The sequence below is a fragment of the Sinocyclocheilus grahami genome, unplaced genomic scaffold, assembly GCF_001515645.1.
Source record: "Sinocyclocheilus grahami isolate Dianchi unplaced genomic scaffold, SAMN03320097.WGS_v1.1 scaffold64.1, whole genome shotgun sequence".
NCBI classification, from domain to species: Eukaryota; Metazoa; Chordata; class Actinopteri; order Cypriniformes; family Cyprinidae; genus Sinocyclocheilus; species Sinocyclocheilus grahami.
In genome coordinates, this window is record NW_015505243.1 from 1823940 (window position 1) to 1840146 (window position 16207).

The following is a 16207-nucleotide window of genomic DNA, read 5'->3' on the forward strand; positions in this document are numbered from 1 at the left end:
TATATATGTACGTGTAATTTCCCAGAATCTTCTAATTTACCCCAAAGTGTTTAAAACAGACCAGAGCAGTTCACTCATTCCAATTCAAGATCATGTAGGCATGCCAAAGAACTCAAATGAATGGGAATTGGTTCTTAAATTCTTTTAATTGGACCAATCCTGCTATAAAATATATTACACAAAGGGCAATAGATGACTTACAGAAAAATAAATATTTGATTGTCTGTTTTCACTCCTTTCCAGGTAAACCTCCAGCCATTACGCTCTCAAAAAATCGCACAGGAGAGGTGCTCATAAATAAGGAGCATGTTAGTGCATCTCAGTGGCATAATCAGATGTCCGACAATTTATGTGACAGCCTGTGGTAATGCCATCCAAACTGGAGCGTTAAAACAGATACAAAAAAATGCTGACATTTCAGCTGCACAGGAATGGAGACATCGGTGCGGCAGTGTAGCTCTAATAAGGACAACTGTGAGAACATCCTCTTTGTAGCCTGTAAAAGTGAGTCATACACATAATACCGGGTTGTATATTAGGACTGTTACTGTGGGTGAATATTGAATTGATGCTGAAATGTAGTTCAGTTCCTCATTTAAACACCCCATGCAATTAAAATTTGAGTTTTGTGGCTGTTAGTCGATTTCTGTTTGCTCATCTACACTGGTGGTCAGAAGTATGGAATGTGTATTTGCTTGTATAGTACTTCACGTTTTGCAGATATATGCAAGTTTTTAAACATTTAAAAAGATTAGTGAAATGTACAGAATATATATATATACACACACACACACACACACACACATACACACACACATATATATATATATATATATATATATAGGAAGATGTACAAAAATCAATAAACTATATATGTAAATTATGTTTTAAAGCAAATATATTCATTTTTTAATTTTAGTTATAAAATATTTATTTAAGCAAAGATAATTATTTTTCAGATTTGTCTGAACGAAAGGCATCGTTTTTAGATAATGATGAGTATGAGGATGTGGATTCTCTCATGGACAAGTCAGGTGAGATATTCAAATATTATCTTATATCAAATATTGTCTTATAATAGCAGATCATTTTTAATGGTCAGTTTCATTCATTTCAACACATAATGTATGTCAATCGATCAATCTTTTACTTAGTCTGTTCATTTTAGTTTTTATTTATTTATCAGTTTGTTGCATACCTGCCTGCCTACACATCCATTTGTCCATCCAGATGTTCTTTAACTATAATACATAAATAAACTATACTATACTATACTATAAACATTGTGAATATTGAGACACAAGCTAATGCTTTCCTTAATTGCAAAATTGTTTTACTTTTGCAACTATTAAGACAAAATCATTCACACACACACACACACACACACACACACGTATGTATATATATGTATATATATATATATATATTCACATGTACACACACATATACTATATATATATATATATACACACACACACACACACACACATACACACACACATATATATATATATATATATATATATAGGAAGATGTACAAAAATCAATAAACTATATATGTAAATTATGTTTTAAAGCAAATATATTCATTTTTTAATTTTAGTTATAAAATATTTATTTAAGCAAAGATAATTATTTTTCAGATTTGTCTGAACGAAAGGCATCGTTTTTAGATAATGATGAGTATGAGGATGTGGATTCTCTCATGGACAAGTCAGGTGAGATATTCAAATATTATCTTATATCAAATATTGTCTTATAATAGCAGATCATTTTTAATGGTCAGTTTCATTAATTTCAACACATAATGTATGTCAATCGATCAATCTTTTACTTAGTCTGTTCATTTTAGTTTTTATTTATTTATTAGTTTGTTGCATACCTGCCTGCCTACACATCCATTTGTCCATCCAGATGTTCTTTAACTATAATACATAAATAAACTATACTATACTATACTATACTATACTAAAGAAACCATAAAATAAGTCTCAACTAATTTTAATCAACAAAATTACTAATTCTTTTTTATGTTTGATAAACTAAATTATGTTGATTAACTGAATATACTAAATATTAGTGACACTGACTAAATTTAAAGGGCACATTCAGACTAAAAGGAAAAAAAAAGAATATATAATGTATAAATAAATTAATATATACAAATGTATATTTCTTTATATGTGTAAGAATAAATTTGGTTTCTCCAACAGGAGAGGAGGATGAAGATGACAGAAAGAGAGATTCTTCTGGTACAGAATATGATTACATTGAGGGACAAACCAATGGAATCTCTCCTTCTCAAACCCACCATGATGACAATCTCAACCTCCCTCTCCTTCCCAAGAGACCCGAGAGCATTCTTGGTACGGCACTCAAATTCACACCACACTGTGTGTGTACCCTTATGGAAATGGTGCTGACCTTTTCCTTTGTGTTCTCATCAGATCAGGACACCTATGAAGAGGAGACAGAGACACAGGGGGACTATGATGATGTCATACCTGTTGAGGCTGCAGCCAATGAAAATGCAGGGATGACAGGCACACAAGCACATGTAGATGTAGACGTGGATGAAGGTGCAGATTCAGATTCAGAAGCAGGTGCCAGGTGACCACAGAGGTAGAAGTTCACGCTCAACGAGAGTAATGAAGCAGCCAAGTGACCAAATTGTTCTTTTAAGTTAATGTTAATAAGATTATTTTTCATATAAGTATAACCTTGGGAAGATTAAAAGGATAAATGCTGTTTAATGCTGCTAACTCTCAAGATTTAAAGTTCACTTAATGGAATGGTTCACCCAAAAACTAAAATTTGCTGAAAAGTTTGTTCAGTACAGATTCGGAGAAATGTAGCATTACATCACTTGCTCACCAACGGATCCTCTGCAGTGAATGGGTGCCGTCAGAATGAGAGTCCAAACAGCTGATAAAACATCACAATAATCCACTCCAGTCCATCAATTAATGTCTTGGGAAGTGAAAAGTTGCGTGTTTTAAAAAATCAAATCCATTATTAAGACATTTTTAACTTCAAACTGTTGCTTCTGACTAAAATACGAGTCCATAATCCACTATCATATTTGAACTGTTTTGGACTGTTTTTCTTGTAAACAGTGCTTGATCTATACACATTTTCTCCTGATTCAGACAAGACAACTGGATAAAGCAATATTATGGATAGAGTACTCATATTTTAGCTGGAAGCAACCATTTAAAGTTTAAAAAATCTTTATGAATTTGTTTATTTGTTTCTGGACTGGTGTAGTGTGGATTACTTGCAATTTATTGTGAAATTTCTAGCTGTTTGGACTCTCATTCTGATGGCACCCATTTACTGCAGAGGAACCATTGGTGAGAAAGTGATGTAGTGCTAAATTTCTCCAGATCTGTTCCCTGAAGAAACTATTCCTATATTACACTATGTATGTAAGAACAGTGCGATATCCATTTAGTTTCCATCCATTTTCTGTGTCAATAATAAGGCAAACATTAGCATGTAAAAATACATTTAGTTATGCAAAAATGAAAAGGTTTGAAATGGTAACCAATAGCTTCCTTAATGCTCCATGATAGTACTCAAGAAATGTAAAAATTATGCTCTCAAAGTCACCAAAAGTGAAAACCTACAGTAGGTGCTATTTTGGCAAAAAAAATTACACAGTATATTTATTATTATACATGTACACAGTATATTTTATTTGGGCAGACGTATGAGCATGTGTATTAATTTGACTAAATCATCAAATTTTTTAAGAGATATTACTTATTTTAAAATTAATTATAGTTGTATACAATTTTACAATAAGAACCTCATTTTCTGTTTTGCATGGCCTATAATTTGAAAGATTAAACCATAAACTCGGATAATGCATTGTTTAGAAATTTTGCAGCCATCTGCCTTTCATTTATTTTTTTTTCTTGTTTTGAAAATTGCTTTTATAGATTTTTCCATATTAGGATTTATTTCACATTAAAGTAACTGATACTTCTGACTCTTTTGTAAACAATTATGCAATTGAATGCTGTCAGTTTCATGTATCTCAGTAAATCTCAGAAGAGCTGGAGGTGAAACGGTGTCAGTGGAGACATGCTCTGGTACTGTGTGTTAAACTGTATCGTTCTATAACACCTATAGTTTGATTCATAGCACAAGAGTTTGCTCTCTATGCTTCATCAGTAACTCTCCTTCTAATTGCAAATATGTCTGATTACATTTGACATCTGCTCACACATGCCCACATTTAAACTCAGTAACAGCTGCTGTGTGCTATAACTAGCAGTACTAGTGTTACTGTGTTTTAACTGTGTTTTGGTGACGTCTTCCTGTGACCGATGAAGTTCACATGTAATCTGCTTTACCCTGAGGGACTCGTTTGTAAGTGCTTTGTGTAAACAGAACATGGTTCTTTTGAAGAGAACTGACCGTGTGTCTTTAGGGGCCGGAATCTCTGAATAGAACATTCCAAAATTCAAATGAGGATTATCCAGGATTTATTAAACATTCGCTACAGTTCCACGAAGAGCTTTTTAACACAGTCTGTTTAAAAAGATTAATCCTGCCAGTGCTGATTTTAACTAATGAATGTGATGCCACATTCCCCCACTTAAATCATGGGTGGACATTTTTGTCTTTTGTTTATATTGTTGTTTTGACCTTGTATAATTAAAAAGAAAAAAAAAAAAGGTTTGCTAAAGTAATTCAGGTAATGACACAAACATGCTCCCAAAACTAGCAAGTTCATATAGGAGCCCCTAAAGGGACATGGTGCTGAAAAAAATATGGGGTGGGAGGGGAAAATGTTTTTTCGAATCTTTTGCGTTCTCTCTCAAAACTTTAGCATTCCCCCGAGAAACTTTGTGTTCTCTCGCAAAAACTTTTTTCCTCCCACACCATATTTTGTCCATCACCATCTTTAGGGGCTCCGTAATATTTTACCCGGCCAGCCCTACTAAAATATACTTTAAAGTGCCCCTATTATGGAGTTATGGCTATTATGCCCCTAAAATGACCTTTCATGCAGTGTGTAACACAGCTCTAAGTGAATGAAAACATCCTGCAAAGTTTTAAATCTGAAAGTGCACCGTGTATAACGTTATTGGCTCTCAAAAGAAAGAGTCGACTCTGAATCATTAAAACGAGTCGTTTTTTAAACGAATCCCAAGCCGTTTCATGTTGACGTCAACATGAAACATTAGCATATTGCCCGCCCACTTGTTGGTCGTTTTGCGCTGGTCTGAATGAAAATGCAAATTCATTCTTTGCCACTAGGTGCCGCTTTTGGAGTGGTAAAAATAGCGGTTTCCCCGATAACGCTGTACACAAAGCAGCACTGCGCTGCTATATCAGGCATTACAGGCATGATGAAATGAAAATGAGACCAATCGGACCAATCACCGCAGATTAGCATCAAGCAAACGAGGGGTTTGGAAAAATTAATCATTGATGGAATCGTTTGGGAGTCGTTGAGCAAGTAAGGTAAAAATAAATGAATATTATAAGAAAAATCAAAGTGTTTTTTGACCTTGCATGCATGTCAACCTGTTGTTGGGGACTTCCAAAATCAAAATATTTCATTACCCATAATAGGGGCACTTTAATGTCACTTCTATTGATACTTGTATGTCACGTATTTAAATAAAAACAGTAAAACAGCAAATACGCATATTTGTAATCATGAGGTTGCAATTTTTTTGCACATATAAAGACTAACGCCAAATCTCTCTGCCAGTTATAAATGATCATCTTTATAATCCTGTAAAGATTTCTATTTAGCTCTTTATTAATTGCTTATAAGCATATTAGAAGTATTTTCTCAACATCATAAACAGCCTACATGCATAATATTGAGTGAGTGACGCTCAGAAATGTAACAGCCTTATCAAGCTGTCATCTCCTGTGATGTTTTGCTCAATGTTTCCATGAGTCTAGACACGCAACTGTGCTGTACTGTGAGAGCAGAAATAACCTTCACAAACATGCCTGTGGATTGCTGATATAAGAAGTTGTTGGCTGTGAGATTGTGATTTTTCCATAACAGCAAAGATTTATTAGCAGTAGTGCTGCATGAGCCGCTGGCAGGGATAAGGGACCCATCAGTTCCTCAGCCCTCCATCCATGACATCTGTTCCTCAAAGCCTTATGAGATACTGGACAGAGTGGTGTCATGTGGAGGGGTTACAAGTCATAATCAGTTTAGATTTTTCCAAATTATATGACAAATTTCCTGGACCTCTCGAATGTGACAGCAAATATTTTGTAAGATGCTGTATATAAATTTTCTCTAAAAAAAAAAAAATCAAACATATAAATAATTTAATTAATAGACACATATGTCTACTTCATAAATGCAGTAGAAATTGTTTTTGGAATTGTGAAATATGTAAATTTTTAACAACTTTCTAATCTAAATGTAATTTATTCCTGTGATGCAAAGCTGCATTTTCAGCATCATAACTCCAGTCTAAAAAAAAAAAAAAATCAAACATATAAATAATTTAATTAATAGACACATATGTCTACTTCATAAATGCAGTAGAAATTGTTTTTGGAATTGTGAAATATGTAAAATTTTAGAAAGTCTAAATGTAATCTATTCCTGTGATGCAAAGCTGCATTTTCAGCATCATAACTCCAGTCTTCAGTGTCACATGATCCTTCAGAAACATTTATTATTATTATCAATGTTGAAAACAGTTGAGCTGCTTCATTTGTTTGTAGAAACAGCAATACATTTTTTCAGGACTCTGTGAGGAATAGAAAGTTTAAAATAACATTTATTTAAAATGTAAATATATTATGTCTCCATTTAATGCATCCTTGCTAAATAAAAGTATTATTTCAAAACAATAATAATTATATATATATATATATATATTTCCAGGAACTGACACTGGACCAGCATGTTTACTAGTGTTGTTGCTCTAATGGCCCCCAAAAAGGTATTCAGACACTTAACATGTCTGAATGTGATTGGATTATTTGAGAATATGAAACCGAGTGCTCTCTTCACTAACTTTTCAGCATTTTTGCCCAATGTTTTGGACATTTTAAGTAGATGTATAAAGTCAGTTCACCTTGAGTTCACACAAGTGTAGTTCATTACATAAACTGTCCCGTTTCCACAAAGTGACCAGTTAAAGGGCTGATATTGTTGTACACTTTGTAAGAAGAATCTGGCTTAAAGTAACAACCGAAACAGATTATGAGTCATTGCTGAGGAGTCAAGCTTCAGTGAAAGCTGTTAAACCTTTTACCCCATGATGGGCTTTTGGCTGCCTTAGAGGATTTAGTAATGAGGCCTTTGATTGGAGCAGCTCATAGGGACTGCGGTAACATTATCCCGGTTAGTGTATTGCTCTAAATATGCTGCAAAGCGAAGATGGCTGCTGGGCTCAGAACTGCTGTCAAATCACCAGCATGACGACACCCCACTGGGACAGTTTCTCTAGAGCTGGGCCTAAACAAACACCAGCCCAGAATCCATCAATACCGCACCAGCTGCAACAGATGCCAGGAGATTTCTGAATGTTCAACAGAGAAGGTTGTAGTGTTTGTATGTAATAGATTACTGGGGTTACAAGCAAAGGCCACCAGTGACTTGGAAGCGATTTCAAAGCACATTTGGACATGATAATATCTATATATTTGTCTAAAAGAACAGGAGGTTTATGTAATGACGATTCAAAGGAAAGTTTGGGGGGAGCTTGTTTGTTTGATCCTGTCAATCATATTTCAAGAATATATACCGTAATTAGCCGCTTACCTCACTCCAGCAAGTCCACCTTTATTTTTAAACACTTGTATCATATATTATTACTAATTATCTATTTATTTTTCTTTCTTTAGTCAAGCAGTCAAGTTTAGTAGCTCTGTTCTCATGCTCATCCATTATGAGCAGCACATCAAATCCTTTTTTTTTTTTTATCACATAGAGAGTCATATGAAGTAGTGAATCAATACTTGACATTTAAGGGTAGTTTTATGGTTGCTTTTTTTAGTGCATATTTTAATTCATAAGAACACTAGAATTCTACATTTCTAAAAGCAACAGCAAAAAATCTTGTGTACTATTTTGCCTTTCCGTGTGTGTGTGTGTGTGTGACCAGTACATCTTCTAGTAAATTTACGGACATTTCCTTCAACCCTAAACACTAAACAATGCAATGCATAGTTCAAAATATGGATAAAACACCTGTCAAAAATCAGTAAGGAAAATTCGGTAGCACTTTATTTTCGTGTTCCGCATGTACATACTATAGTAATTACAATAACTGGGTGATAACTAGGTACAAAACCCTAAACCTACCCCTAAACCTAACCTTAGCCCATGTAGCTACCTTATATTACTCAGTACTTTCTTAGGTAAGTAAACTTTAAGTCAGGGCTGGGCAAGTTCGGTCCTGGAGGGCCACTGTCCTGCAGAGTTTAGCTCCAACCCTAATGAAACACACCTAAACAAGCCAATCAATGTCTTTAAAGGAACACTCCACTATTTTTGAAAATAGGCTAATTTTCCAACTCCCCGAGAGTTAAACAGTTGAGTTTTACCGTTTTCAAATCCATTCAGCCGATCTCCGGGTCTGGCGGTAGCACTTTTAGCTGCAGCTTAGCATAGATCATTGAATCTGATTAGACCGTTAGCATCTCGCTCAAAAATGACCAAAGAGTTTCGATATTTTTCCTATTTAAAACTTGACTCTTCTGTAGTTACATCGTGTACTTAGACCGACGGAAAATGAAAAGTTGCGATTTTCTAGGCCGATATGGCTAGGAACTATACTCTCATTCTGGCGTAATAATCAAGGAACTTTGCTGCCGTACCATGGGCGCAGCAGGCGCAATGATATTACACAGCGCCTGAAAATAGTCCCCAGCTAGGAAATATAAGGAGATGCTAACAGTCTAATCAGATTCAATGATCTATGCTAAGCTGCAGCTAAAATTGCTACCGCCAGACCCGGAGATTGGCTGAATGGATTAGAAAACGGTAAAACTCAACTGTTTAACTTTAGGGGAGTTGGAAAATTTGTCTATTTTCAAAATAGTGGAGTGTTCCTTTAAGATCACTAAAAAGCTACAGGCAGGTGTGTTTGATTAGGGTTGGAGCTAAACTCTACAGGACAGTGGCCCTCCAGGACCGAAGCTGCCCAGCACTGCTTTAAGTACGTAAGTGCACATACTGTAAAATAAAGTGCAGCCGAAAATTCCTTCATATTAACACAGTACACTGGGCCGTACTTTTACAGATTTACTCACCCTCAAGTTGTTCCAAACCTGTATGAGTTTCTTTTTTCTACTGAACACCAAATAAGATATTTTGATAGTATTTTTGTCCACACTATGGAAGTCAATGGTGACCATCAACTGGTTACCATCATTCTTCAAAATATCTTCCTTTTCTGTTCAACAGCTGAAAGAAACGCACACAGGTTTGGAACAACTTGAGGGTGAGTAAATTTTTATTTTTTGGGTGAACTATAGCTTAAAAATTTGTGTCAATCATTTTTGACATATTAACAGTCATTACTGCATTTTAAAATTGAGAACAAATAAATGAAAAGGTTTCATGATTATATTTTGCATACTAATGTTAGTCAACACTTTCTCAAGCACTAGATGTATCCTTAGATAATGCAGGACAAGCTTTAATAGTGACATGGTCAGGATCATAAGCACACAGCAAACAAGACAGTTGATATGGAAAATATACACATTTTATACAAATATACAAAACATATTTCAATAAACTTGGATAAAAACATTAGTAAAATACAACAGTAGTTTAAAATGTACCCCTCATCTACATGACAGTTATGGGGAAAGTATGTCTGGCTGTCTTCTGAGTATTTTCGTGCACTGGACCCTCATTTCTGCTAGAAACAGAAGTGACTGGCAAATCATGAAATAATACAATATTGATCATTGCTGAAAATGTCTGTTATTTTGGGTGGAGGTAGAGGATTGAATATGTGCATTGATATCAGAGACAAAGGGCAGGAGATGCTCAATATGACAGCTGTAGTCCTGTAGTTAAAAGAGCCAAAAGAGGCACCGCCTGTTTGTTTATTCTATATATTGTCCAGCCTGAAAAGTAAAGCAATTTGAGCTAAATAAGTAAAATTTATGATGCCATTGTTATCAGATTTTTCCCCTTATATGAAATGTATTATTTATATATATAACATTGACAACAAGTTTTGGTCAATATGGTATCTGTGTACCATATTGACTGTATCTGTGTACCAATATGGTATCTGTGTCCTCTGTCCCTATACTTTTGGTATAAAAAGGGTTGTTTTTATATCAATAGTATAGGGACAATACAGATTTCACGAACATTTGACTAAAAATTCACATAAATCACAAGATCTAACAGATAGAAATTGTTTTGCTAACAAACACAAGGCTTTCTATGTTCAAATAAACATACAGTATAAATTAAATGTATTTTGATATAGTTTAAAGCCGAATTATCATGAGAATATGCTAATAATAGCACACTTATATTTAATATTTATTTGTAAAATATTTTTTCTAAAATTTTTTGTAATTTATATATTTATATATATATATATATGTGTGTGTGTGTGTGTGTGTGATTTATATATTTTATAATATTTAGCATTGTAGATTTGATCAGATTAGTTTTTTTGTTGCATTTTTGTATACAGTATGCAATATTTTGTTTTTACTACACTATACTTTTGTCACCATCAAAATTTACTTTTAACAACTAAATATATATTTTAAGTGTAAGTGCATTACCACCGTAAGTGCAACACTTTTTTTATTTTTTTTTAAGTGATTTAAAAAGATTTTTGGCAATTGTAGCATGCCACAATTGCTGTTGATGAAGTATAAATTGTTGATGAAGTATAATATTGACCCACAAATGAGTGTCTTCCTCATTACTTTTTAAGATATCAACACCTCTAATGATCTAAATTCATTCCACCAAGCAGCTCTCTGCATTGCAATTGGCACTACATTCTGCTCATTTGTCATATAACACTATCAGTGTTCATCACTGCAGCTGCTTCTGCAGGGACTCGGTGTGGACGTGCTGACCTCCCCATTTTCTCCCACCCATCCATTGGCGTCCTTTGCTCGCACCCAGTCCTTTCCCACGTAACCTTTGACCTCTCCTACAGAGCACCTCTCACTGGGATCCAGCGCTAACATCCTCCTGAACATCTGCATGCACACAGGTGTGAATCGTTTCCACTGAGATGGCACGGGGGTTTTCTTCGGCGATCTGCGCCAGTCTACAAACTCTTCGTAGAAATCGTCACTGTCGTTGCAGCGCTCCCAGGGGAAGAAGCCTGTGAGGATACAGAAAAGAAGCACGCCAAAGGCCCAGGTGTCTAGAGTGGGCTCCACGCGGAGCGGAGGGGCTTTCACCTCCGTCTGACCTTCCTCCAAGACCATGGTGCAAAGCTCTGGAGCCATATATGGCAGTGTGCCCGATATGAAGCGGATGAAGGTTCCTCGTCTCTGGGTGAGACCAAAGTCGGCCAGTTTGACGCAACGGCACTGGGTGTCCAGCAGCAGTACGTTCTCAGGCTTGATGTCGCGGTGGACCAGACCACGCTGGTGGATGAACTCTAGAGCACAAGAGATCTGAACGGCACAGCGCTTCACTGCACATTCAGGGATGCCCACCTGGACGAAAACAAGAAATGCAGTATAGTAAGTTGTTGATTTATAACAAATGTTGCATATTGTACACAAAAAAAATTAAAAAAACTCCTATATTCTCCTGAGACCCAGGGGAAAAAAAGTTTTGTAATTTTTTCATTTATAATTTATTTAATTTATTTATTTTTTTACATTATTACATTGTTTGGAGCATAAGATACCAGTCAATTTTTAGGTTCCAGGCTGTTTTTTTTCAATAACTTGTCACCTGTAAAATTGATATGAGAATAATGTTGGAAAAATACGTTTAGATGTTCGTTTTAATATTAGAAATAATATATTAAATTCAATAATATATTATAAATAAAAACTTATAAAGAGTTAAAACTAATAATAAAACTAATAATGTATTGTTTTTATGTTAGCAAACAATTATTAACAGAAATGGGCCAAAATGCTCAGTAATTTATTTTGGTAATAATAGTGTCAACTGTTTAAAAGATCCAACAGTTTGATACTGACACTTTGCATATGTGCAGGCACAAAATTCTCTCAAGACAACATCATTGCATGATAAGTTAAAATATAAGGTTGCATAAGTTTAGGAGCCCCTGTGGCGTTATTGCCACTTTAAATCTTTCCAGTCTTCAGTCTGTCTGGCTTAAGGTTTCACTCTTTATGCTGAACTAACAGAGACTCATGTGGTGACAGAGAAAAACAGCTGCTCTGATCTTTTACTCACACATTACACCCTCCAAGATTTTCTGAGAGGACATGTGAACATTACCAAAATATGTCAAGCGTACGTCCTTCTCCTTATTCAGTGCGAAAAACATGTGAACATGCCTAGCGTGTGAACGGGCCTGTAGTACATAGCAGTGCAGGGCAGGCCTGGAGTGACTTGACGGATCTGGAGCTTTATTAGTCACATACTGTACAAGTGTTTACTTCAGCTATGGGCACTTTTGATACTTTAGACATAATAAAATAAACTTAAACACACTATAGTTTTTTCCATTTGTGTACTAATAATGTCCAGCAGCAAATATGCATGTATCTGATTCAACCAATGTCACGTTCACAATTCCATTATTTCAAAATATGGAGTCACTCTGCGTTTGATGGCATTTTTATTTAACTTTTTATTTTTTAGATAGATAGATTTTTCATTGCTTTCTTGATGTATCTTCAGCTTTAAAAGCCTTCAGAGGCCATGCATTATTTTTGGTTTGTTTTCTTTTTTGTCCTGACACACTAAAAATCTGTACATCATTCATCATTTCTCTAGTCTGCGACGCATTTAATCAGCATCTGTCAAGCTTCATTCTGTAAACATGCAGATGTCCCGGACCCTTGGGATAAAATATACCACATCTAGAGTCACTATAGTGTCTGTGACGATATATATATGTGCGTATATATTCTAGTGATAACAGAACTCCAACTGTTTCACTATTTGTATCCGCTTGCAGCATTTCTCACAGTGAGTGTCATGGCAGATGTCCAAATCTACTATAATTTTATAAATAATACTGTTTTTGTGTCATGGAATGTAGTTTTTTATGTTAGGATGTAGTTGTTTAGACATCAAATATGTTGTTTGTAAATAAAGATAACATCTATTTGAAAATTTACTTTGACATTTTCGCAGATCAGCGGCCGTTCAGCGCTCATGAAACCGCTGAGAGCAACCTCACCTCGGCGAGTTCTTCTGGCTCTGATGTAGTGGTTAAACACGAGTTATAATTTGTTTTGGGTAAGTCTAACGGGCAGTCTTTGGTCTCATTAATCTATTATTTGTTCCAGAGCAAATGTGCCTAGCAACTTTTATGATGACTGCTGTTGTTGTTCATTAAATATTATTATTCAATAAATAATATTTTATATAAATAATAGAAGTATTTAATAATAATATTTAGTATTTAGAAAAGGTGTGTGTGTGTGTGTCCGTGATGGTGATTTTAGTTGCATTTTCCGCTATTAGATGGCGACAAGAGACTGTTTTTATGAGTGAGTCAGCAGTAAAGACTTTTATATTGAAAGAGACTGAAACAGGGTTGTAAACAAGGAAGTTATTTTTACTTTCAACAACAGCTTGTAAGACGCAGCCAACAAATGCAGTGAGCAGCGCTGTCATCGGAAATCATCCTTAACAGATGAAAGGATAGTACGACAAAGATATCGCTTTCCTCAGAGGACATTCAAACTCATGTATAATGCTGAATATGAGATTGAACTGAAGAATGAATGCTGTATCAGACGCAAGTAATCACACTCGCTCAGGCCATCTCTCTCTCATACTCGACTCTACATAATACACAGCTTTTAATACAGTAATACAATAAGCTTTTAATGCAGCAACTCAACATTACTTCGTTACTAGTTCTAAAGTGACATTTTCTAATTAGTAATGGAAGCTTGGGCTCAGCTGTTAAACTCCGTGAATCTGTGGCGGAAGTAGTTCCGCACAAAAGAGGGTTTTTAAAGACACTACTGTCTTTTTTATTTACACACTTGTGCCGTCGAACTGTTGTACAAACACAATATCACACGTAGGCCTAGCTGTGTGAAATGGCTGTATATCAGCACCACTTGGCCTGCGGTCTCGTACCTATGGCCGAATCACAGCTGCGCTGATATACAACCATATCACACTGCTACTCGTGTGATATTACTCATATATGTATATATATATATGTGTGTGTGTGTTTATTTATACATACATACACATATAGAAAAGAATCACCCCCCTTTAAAATAATCACATTTTGTTGCTTTGCAGTCTGAAATGAAGGACACAGTTTTTGTTTTATCCAGCTGTATTTACTCAGTGCAACTTAAAACATACAAGTGAAAGATATAACACCAACATGTCAGAATTTAAAAAAAAAATTTAAGTTGGAAAAAGGATCACCCCCTCCTAAAAATGACTTGCAAACTCAATCATGTGTAGCTAATCATCATTTCAGTCCTTGGCAGTGCAACTGAAGCAAACAATCTACTATGGGTGGCAAGGCACTGTCAAAAGATCTCCGGCAGTTGTGGACAGGCACAAGTCAGGAGATGAATGCAAACATTTTTTAAAGGATTTATCAATGCCTAGAAGCACAGTGGAGTCTATTATTAAGAAGTGAAATGTATTTGGTACAACACAGGCCCTCCTTGCATCCGGACGTCACTCCAAACTGGATGAAAGTGTCAGGAGGAAACTGGTCAGAGAGGCTCTCTGAGGCAACTCTGAAGCAGTAGGAATTTATGACAAAGAGTGGTCATTGTGTGCATGTGACAACAATATCACAAATTCTCCACAAATGTGGCTTGTATGGGAGGGTTTCAAGAAAAAATCCGCTCCTCAAGAAAGTCCACAAGCAGTCAGGCTGAGCTTTGCCAAACCTCTTTGGACTTCACTATAAAATATACACAAATAATTAATGTGCATAATTTGACAAATTAAGGAAAACGAAATATATATATAAAATGAAATTGAAAGCAATTGATGAAAAACAATGAATGAATGCATTGTAAAAAAAAAAAAAAATTGTTTTAGTGTTTGTGAGTTTTAAGAGAAAGTTGAAATTACTGAACATAGTCACTTACTGAACATAGACACTTATATGTATTTTGGAGCTTGCTGCACTTGCTTGTACAAAACAAAGTGAGTGGCTTCCTAAGACTAAGACAGTCAAGTATCTGGCTGACGTACCCTTGCAGCGGTGGGTGACCAGCAGCACACGGCCATACTTGCCGCGGCCGATCTCTTTAATGATGTAAAAATAAATTCATCAGTGTCATCCACTGCATTGTAAAATTATAAAAGCGATGCAAATGTTCACAGACTAGCATAAAAACAATATTCATATGCATGCACAATAATGCACAGAATTTAACTATTGACAAATCTGCCATTGTTAGCTGTGTATTAATGTCTCTCTATTTGCTCTTCTCTCACCTCTCTGCAGCTGTGGAAAGGATCAGGGTCACCCAGACGCACAGCAATAGCAGCAGTGCTGCAGCCAAAGCCGATGCAGAGTGCTGGGAGTGAAGACTCCTGTTCTAACAAGGGCTTTGAGCTCCTGGAAAGCTTTATATGGACGAAGCACTCACTCTGGGAAGAGTTACACTTCTGTGGTGTTGACTCCACCCGCATGCAGCACACATAAACACATGTTCACTCACATATATCAGACACATAAAACTGAGACTTGATATCATATATCCCCAGATATGTTATGTACATTCAGACTCAAACTGAGTTGGCCTAGTTATGATGAAAACACTGGATACATAACTTCAGAATTGGCTTGTTAGATGTGGAGAAGTTAATAATAAGACCCCTGAAACATGCACTTTTGTATTAGGAATATGGTCACGTATGTGCGTTTATGCACGTATGCAGTGTGTCTATCTTTTTAAAGAACAGTTTATCATTCTGATCGAAAGTGACATACTCTCACAGCACCATCAGATTCTATTCCTATCACCATTCAGCAGTGCTTTTATCAAATAGACGCAATGCTATTTATAAGAACAGCATGACACAACCAAAATAATTATCCGATTCATTTGT

General features: G+C 35.5%; 1 protein-coding gene and 1 pseudogene across 1 annotated transcript; one reads left to right on the plus strand and one right to left on the minus strand.

The window, feature by feature from the left end:
* Positions 1-2614, plus strand: part of LOC107584925 (scavenger receptor cysteine-rich type 1 protein M160-like) — an 8018-nt pseudogene extending 5404 nt beyond the window's left edge.
* An 8370-nt stretch (positions 2615-10984) lies between these two features.
* On the minus strand, positions 10985-15787 carry LOC107584926 (serine/threonine-protein kinase SBK1-like). Its single transcript, XM_016271695.1, has 2 exons — positions 15590-15787; positions 10985-11664 (listed from the first exon to the last, which is right to left on the minus strand). The coding sequence occupies exons 1-2, from the start codon at positions 15785-15787 to the stop codon at positions 11017-11019; spliced, it is 846 nt and encodes a 281-aa protein (XP_016127181.1). The 3' UTR covers positions 10985-11016.
* Positions 15788-16207: the final 420 nt, after the last annotated feature.